This window comes from Hylaeus anthracinus, unplaced genomic scaffold, assembly GCF_026225885.1.
Source record: "Hylaeus anthracinus isolate JK02 unplaced genomic scaffold, UHH_iyHylAnth1.0_haploid 11980, whole genome shotgun sequence".
Lineage (NCBI taxonomy): Eukaryota > Metazoa > Arthropoda > Insecta > Hymenoptera > Colletidae > Hylaeus > Hylaeus anthracinus.
In genome coordinates, this window is record NW_026534328.1 from 924,616 (window position 1) to 932,501 (window position 7,886).

At 38.1% G+C, this 7,886-nt stretch overlaps 1 protein-coding gene across 1 annotated transcript; it reads left to right on the forward strand.

The window, feature by feature from the left end:
* Window positions 1–4,025: 4,025 nt before the first annotated feature.
* Window positions 4,026–4,514, forward strand: LOC128885255 (protein C19orf12 homolog). The gene is made up of 2 exons (XM_054139208.1): window positions 4,026–4,179; window positions 4,252–4,514. The coding sequence occupies exons 1-2, from the start codon at window positions 4,026–4,028 to the stop codon at window positions 4,512–4,514; spliced, it is 417 nt and encodes a 138-aa protein (XP_053995183.1).
* Window positions 4,515–7,886: the final 3,372 nt, after the last annotated feature.

Here is a 7,886-nt window from a genome sequence, read left to right on the forward strand (position 1 = left end):
CATGGCATGTAGCGCCACAACGCGGAATAGCTTAAACACTACCGCATATAGTATATATTTATATTCAAATTAGGAGCGGAATTCAGATGGATTAACGCATTGAATCAATGAACCGCCACGTACATTGTTAAAACATTCGACGTGGATGATCAAGCGTGGGAAAGTCGAAAGTCAGGAGAAAAAAGGGAACGTTCGCTGAAAATATTTAATAGATTCATTATAGGCTGCGTCGAATCGCCGTTTCCGTTGGAATGCATTTCTTTAGAATTCGAGTCGAGTTAGCTTTTGTTCCAGCTCGTAGGATCCTTGAAAATAATAAACTCGCACTGTACCTCGGTTCGCGTTTCCGGCGACTTCTTCAAGAGGGTAATAAGTCTCGCTGGCGCGTTTTCCCCTCTCTCTAGACCTTCGCGCTTTCCTTTTTCACATGTAGCCCTGCACAAACATGGCCGCGCGACTCCCACCTCCAATCGACTCGGGGGTGGAATCCGAGATCGATGAAGATCACCGATAGAAGGAGTAGGGCGCAACCCCCGATTGGACCAAGACAACCCTAAGGGAGGATCGGGAATCTTCAGGAGAAGGGAGAGAAGCAGCAGATCGAGCGAAGATTTTTCCAGAGAAATCAATCGTAATCGAATCTCTGGGAACGAACTACGAAACGATTTTTAAATCAAACGAGTCGACCGAATAAACGTCTTTGCTTTTTCTTAAAAGTATTTCGAATTTTATTTCACGCGCCTCTCCGGGCAGAGCGGTTCAGCGCTCTACGGGCACCTTACCCACGTCAGAAAATTCCCTATCATCGCACGACGCGTTCCGCAACATGAGCAACACAAAAGTTATCCACTACCCTAACGAAGCCAGGCGGAGCATCAACCAATCACAAATGCGCATCCAGTTCCAGATGTCTCATCGTGCACGCATGATTCATCGACGCTCCGCTTGGCGTCGCCTGGGAAAAAATTCCGCTACATTTAGGACATTTTATGCTTGTCGCCGCCGTGTCGCACACGTCGCTAAAATCCGCTACGTGTAGCGGAGTTCCGCTACGTCTGGCAACACTGACTGGAGTGTGAACTCCTGTAGGAAGAAGTAGAGGCGACGGAGGTCCGAGAGAAATGCAAAATGGGTGGTTCCGGTATTATCCTATAGCAAATTTATTTGTAGAGGGGGAACAAACGTACGCCGTAACATAACCTACTCGAGCATCGCTGAGCATTGTCGAGTGAGTTACTTTCAGATTCTTTTCCGCATAAAATTCGATAAATACAATATAAATTGAATTGTGACAAATAATAAAATTTAGCTCTATACCAAATTGTATATACAGAGTGTCCCAAAAATGTTATAACACCTTGAAAGGGGTGGTTCGGGAGGTGATTTCAAACAACTTTTTCCTTAGCAAAAATGTTGTCCGAGGCTTCGTTAAAGAAATATTAACAGAAAACCCCGATCAATCAGAGCACGCGTATACCGTTTGAGCGGCCGCGCTCATACGCTACCGCGACCGCCTATCGCGTAGCCTACGCTCAACCGGCATACTCGCATTCTGATTGGTCGGAGTTTTTGATAATATCTCCTTAACGAAACCTTGGACAACATTTTCGCTAAGGAAAAAGTTGTTTCAAATCACCTCCTGAACCACCCCTTTCAAGGTGTTACACATTTTTAGGACACCCTGTATTTGTATGATCTAAATTATAGTATGTAAATTATGTATACTATTTCATTATTATGTCATTATTATTAATGTTTCTATCGTTTTATGTATAAATAAAAAGGAAATGAAGTTCAAATCTATACGAATATTTTTTTTTATGCATCAAATAATTCCTAGTGCCGCAAAAAACAAACAAAGAGGAGTTTGTTCTCCCTCCACACATAAATTTGCTATAGGATAGTACCGAAACCACTTATCTTGCATCTCTTTCGGACCGGCTTCTATCTCACAGTTCGCACTCCAGTTAGGATAGAGCCATTGAGCTGATTTTGCAATTTCGGCCTTAAAACTTTATAAACAATAAAAGTACGTTTTTTTTTCTTATAGAAGAAATTTGTTTACATATACTTTTTCCAACATCGGGTCTTGGAATCGCATCCGCCAAAGTGTAACGAATATACAGGGTGACTCCGAAGAAACAGAACACCTAAATATCTCCGTTACATTTCGTTGTACAAAAAAACTTCTTAGGACAAAGTTACACTATTTGAAGGGCCACATGTAACGGTCTTAAAAAAAATTTCAAGGTTTTTTTTTTTAATAAAATTTCAAGGTCATCGATGTTTCTTTAAATGGAATGATATATTTTCGTTAACGTAATGTTGTAGCTGACAAAATAACGAATTCATCCATGTACTACAATATGACCTACAAATGACTTTCACCCAGAAAAATGGAATAAATAAAATTCAACGTGTAAGATTCATTTGCTTTATTCCTGTAACGCAAAATGTTCAAAATATTTTGAATATTCAAATTAATATTAACTTGCGCTGCTATACATTCAAATGTATCGCAATATACAACATAATAACAGATTCGGTGTTGACAAGAAGACATTTATAATATACCTTTATCTATGTGTTTGTACACATTCGTGTTTACAACTGCTGATCAGTCTGAAGACGTTCCTGCTCTCTGATTTCTAATTCTAATGTTTCCTAAGATTTCTAATCTTACACGTTGAATTTTATTTATTCCATTTTTCTGGGTTGAAAGTCATTTGTAGGTCATATTGTAATATATATCATTCCATTTAAAAAAACATCGATGACCTTGAAATTTTATAAAAAAGAGACCTTGAAAATTTTTTTTTGAAGACATGTGGCCCTTCAAGTAGTGTAACTGTGTCCTAAGAAGTTTTTTTGTACAACGAAATGTAACGGATATATTTAAGTGTTCTGTTTCTTCGGACTCACCCTGTATTAGAAGCAGAATTATTAGAAAATATTGCTTCTTTGCTTCAATATCCTTGAAAAAAATCATGCTAGCCTAATCGCCTTGTCCTCATCTCTCCTGCAATTGTTGTATCGCCCTCTCTGTCTTTGTTTCGGAGTTTCCTACTTTTTCCGCGACTGTCGCTGAAGTCAATTCGGAATTTTGTTCTAAAAATGGTGCACAATTGTGGCATCCCTGGTCACAGTAGTTTCATACTAGTAAGTAAAGTAAGTTATCTGAAGGTGGTAAGCAAGTGGTAAGAACGGCTGTAACTTCTTGACTTCTTACTTTTCGAGATTTGTTGTAATCGTCGTCTAACAGTCATTGACTGACAGCTGCTGACAGCCTCGTAAAGGTGTGGTTGAAGGTACGTTATAACACGATAACTTTAAAACATTTCATCAAAATAAATATTGAAAAGCTTACAGAAGACACGACTAAAAACGTGGCGAACAAACACAGAATTTATATCTTCTGTCCAACGTACAATGACAAAGTACGTATGCAATTACTGCAACAAGGCTATTTATGGAGAGCACACTTTTAACATCTGTCAAGAGTGCAAACGATAATTTTTACTATTTTTCTATTTTTTAATTGAAATATTATAATACGTTTTTTAAGTTATGCTAATTTGTTTGAAAGAAATAATGGAAATATAAAAATATACTTGTTTTTAATTCGTAGTGTATGAGTTGAATGGTTAGTTACAGAGTAACACTGGTTTAAATTTAGTTATCTAGGGTAATTAAACATAATATATTGGATAAACTGTAATTAAATTGCAATCATTGGCGTGGTTATTGATAATCTTGTAGTGATGTGACCTTAAATGAAATATGTAAGTTAAAAAAAAGGAAGTTCTATTAAATATATTAATATATTACAATAAACTATTACAATTTGTATGAAATTTTACTCTTGGATGATTGTCAGAAAATATTTACTTACTAAGCGTAAATTACGAATCATAGATGAACAAATATTGGAAGATGATCAGGAAAAACTGTATTACAGCGAGACATACAGAACAATGGTCAAGCCAGGACAATCCAGACCATCAAGAATGAATGCTTTCTCAAATATGGGCGATGATGAACTATTAGAAGAAATTTTAAATCTTCAACCTCTTAAAGAAATGAAATTCACTATTACATCTTCAATCAAATATGGAACAATTGTTGGTGCAGCAACAATTGTTTCTGGTATTCTTGGTGGACCTGTGGGGCTTACAGTTGGTAATTATTGTTTATGTTAAATACTTAATGTAAATGCGCAAAATATAATGATACAAAAATGTCTATTTTTAGGAGGTGTAGTTAGCAGTTGTATAGTAGGTTATGTATCAGGTCAAGAATATGAATCTGTTCCATACATTCTTCTGTATAAAACAACCCCAGCAGAAAGACAGAAATTGTTGAAAGTAATTCTGAATTATCTTCGAAAACATGATGTAACAATAATTAAAATTCTATATACACTACATAGTAAAGAGGCATTAATATCAGGTATACAAAAGATAATACGTGAATTTTTGATGGAGTTAGATCTAAAAGTTGCAAAAACATGGTGATCAATGAGAATGCCAATTAAGGAGCACTATGGAAATGTTTTTATATAGTTGTATTCTATGAAAAATTGTATTTTTATAACTTTGTTGGTAGAATCTAATTGATTGATTAATTACTTAAATTCAACCATTAAATATAAAATGTAACAGCCATTCTTTACAATTAAGTAAGGTTATTCCTTTGGTATGATTTATCTCCATAAAAATTTAAAAAAAGTAAGAAAATGACGCCAAGTACATGAGAAAGTCAAGAACAAAAAGGAGTGTTACCAAATAAATCACAAAAAAATAGAAGATCCCCACTAAAAACTACATGAAAGTAAAAAAAGATGTGAAATTGAAATGAGCTGCAAGTACATAAAGATGTTTTCAGGAAAGTGGAAAGGCGACACTGTAACAATGTAAAATACGGGTACACTTTCATCATTTTGCGTTTAAAAATAATTCTTATTTATCGACACCTTGGTATTCGACTATCCGATTATTCCTCACTCTGACCTATATCTGTCAAACGATGTATACAAGTGTTTCTTGTTTGCACAAAATGAACATTTACTTAAATTATGGCCCCTGAGACAAAGTTTAACCAATCGTTCAATTTACGGCGTCCAAATGTTACGAATTGTTACGAATCCAAACAGGGAGGTTATAAATAGTGATGGGCACAATCGACTGAAAACTATCGAGAATTCGATAGTAGCAGACGACTGTTTTCATTCGACTGAATTTATGCGGTGGGAAAGCAGTAGGAGTAACGACTACTGACTGAATCTGCAGTCAGTGATGGACATTCGTGGGATTTTTCCTGATCATGCGCATTGGAGCGAGCGTTGCAGTCCTCACTGCTGTATACACTTACTTAGAATTTAGGGTACCATTGGATCCCAGTAAGGAACAAATATAATGTCCTCTTCTTTTCCTCGATGATTCCTGACGTGGACGGCTGCGGTTCGTTATGATTTTTTTTTAATTTTCCCTAATATTACACTCACGAACACTAACACTCTTATACTTAATTTGTCCGTTAAAAACGCGGAAAAATTGCACAGGCCTCTTAAATTCACCTCCTCTGGCGGTTCGGATACATGTATGGTAGTAGACGACATGTAGCTGTGATGTCAGCTTACGCATGCACAGAAAGGAATTTCTCGAAGGAAAAATCCCACGAATGTCCATTACTGTCTGCAGTGGTAGGACATGTGGGGTATCGACTGAATTTAAGCGGAACTTTTGAATTTAAATAGATTTAAGAATGCGGAGGAGTCAGAACAGAATTCCGAATTGACTTCAGCGATAGTCGCGGAAAAAGTAGGAAACTCCGGGACAAGGACAGGGAGGGCGGTACAACAATTGCAGGAGAGATGAGGACAGGGCGATTAGGTTAGCATGATTTCTTTCAAGGATATTGAAGCAAAGAAGCAAAATTTTCTAATAATTCTGGTTTTAATATATTCGTTACACTTTGGCGGATGCGACTCCAAAGCCTGATGTTGGAAAAAGTATATGTAAACAAATGTCTTCTATAAGAAAAAAAGAAACGTACTTTTATTGTTTATAAAGTTTTAAAATAACTGGCCACCCCTCACTGAGCCGCTCAGGCTTGTGGGCGCTCTGCACCTTGGACGAGTCGATGATAATGACGCAGTACCCCCTGCAACTCTCTTCGGTAGGAATGGAATAACGAAATCGTTATTAAACACAATAAAACTTTATTTCTATCGGCAGACATTCCACGTGTCGCAGTTTCTACTCTCTGAATAGTTTCTCTACCGTCTTCAATTTTCCCGCGCGTCAATTGTTTCTCCCCCACTATTCGGGGAGTCGTAAAGGTCGATCCCCACACACTCCCCCCCTAGTGTCGACGAGCTCTTTTTTGTACATACTTTAGGGAATTATACATTTTGCCAACCTTACAAATAATGCAGCGGATTACAGTATTTATATACAGTGTCTTAATATCTAGTAAATTACAATGTATTCTTACAAGCTACCTAATATTACTTGCGATAAACTATATCTGATATGTCTTGTTCATCGCTGTCACTTTCTTTCGCGCATAAGTCTTTGGCGTAGAGGTACTTGGTTCACCTATCAGCGTTTCTCCTGTGGTTTCTGTCGTGAGATCTTCAGGAACGAAGTACGCTGGTTTCAATAGTTCTGTATTGACTACGCGCGGTGTACGTTCGCTGATTCTCTCTAGCACTTTGTGTGGACCAGTATACGGTCGTTCCAGGGGTTTTTTTAATCATTCCTGTCTTTAAAAATACATGGGAGCATGTATGTAATTCTTTATAAAAGAATGCACGTTTCTTGTGTTTATGTGCTACTGAAACGGGTCTTACATTGCGCATGTGCTCGCGGAATTCCTCCACGAAAGTTTGAGGATTTGGCGCGTACTCATCCGAAAGACAAAATTCGCCGGGAACTCTAAGTGTCGTGCCGTAAACATATTCCGCGGGAGATGCACCTGTATCTAATCGCACATGTGTTCGCAATCCTAGTAAGACTGTGAATAATTGTCTTATCCAGTTTTTGTCCAAGTGACACATTAACGTTGTTTTTAGGATGCGGTACCAACGTTCTATTAGTCCATTTGCGGACGGATGATAAGCCGTAGTTCTAACACGGTTGCATCCCGTTAGCGATAATAACGCGTTAAATGATTGGGACTCGAATTGGTTTCCTTGATCCGTGGTTAAGGTTTCTGTTTTGTCTGTGCTGACGTTTCTTTTAGCGGTACTGCCTCGGCCCATCGCGAGAATCTGTCTATAAGTGTCAAACAGTACCGATAATCCTCGAAGTTAGGTAAGGGACCAATCAAATCCATGTAGACGTGTTTAAATCGTCCGTCTGGCCGAACAAATTGTTCCGGATGATTTTTGACGAGTCGAGAAATTTTGGACTGCTGGCAGTCAAGATATTCTTTGCACCATTTCGTGATTTCACGGTGCTTGTTCAGCCACACGTACCGCTTCCTGATTACTTGGTCCGTTACCCTGGCACTAGCATGGGGATGATAATGAAAAATGTCAAACACTCGTCTGCGAAGCGGCGCAGGAATGAACGGACGTAAGATTTCTCCCGTTAAATCACAATATATGCGATGGTGATCCGGTCCCCATTCTATACTTTTTAGTACTAGTGAATGTTCTGACGATTCTATCAGTGTTTTTAATTCCGGATCGATTTTTTCAAGTTCCGACACTTCCACGAGATCAAATTCTAACGGTAAACGAACGGACTCAATTCGGGATAACGGATCAGCTACTACGTTTTCGGAATCTGATATATATTCAACGCAAGTAGTGAATTGCGAGATAAACGATCATTGTCGTCGCTGTCGCGGGGATGCCTTGTCCGCATGCTGATGAAAAG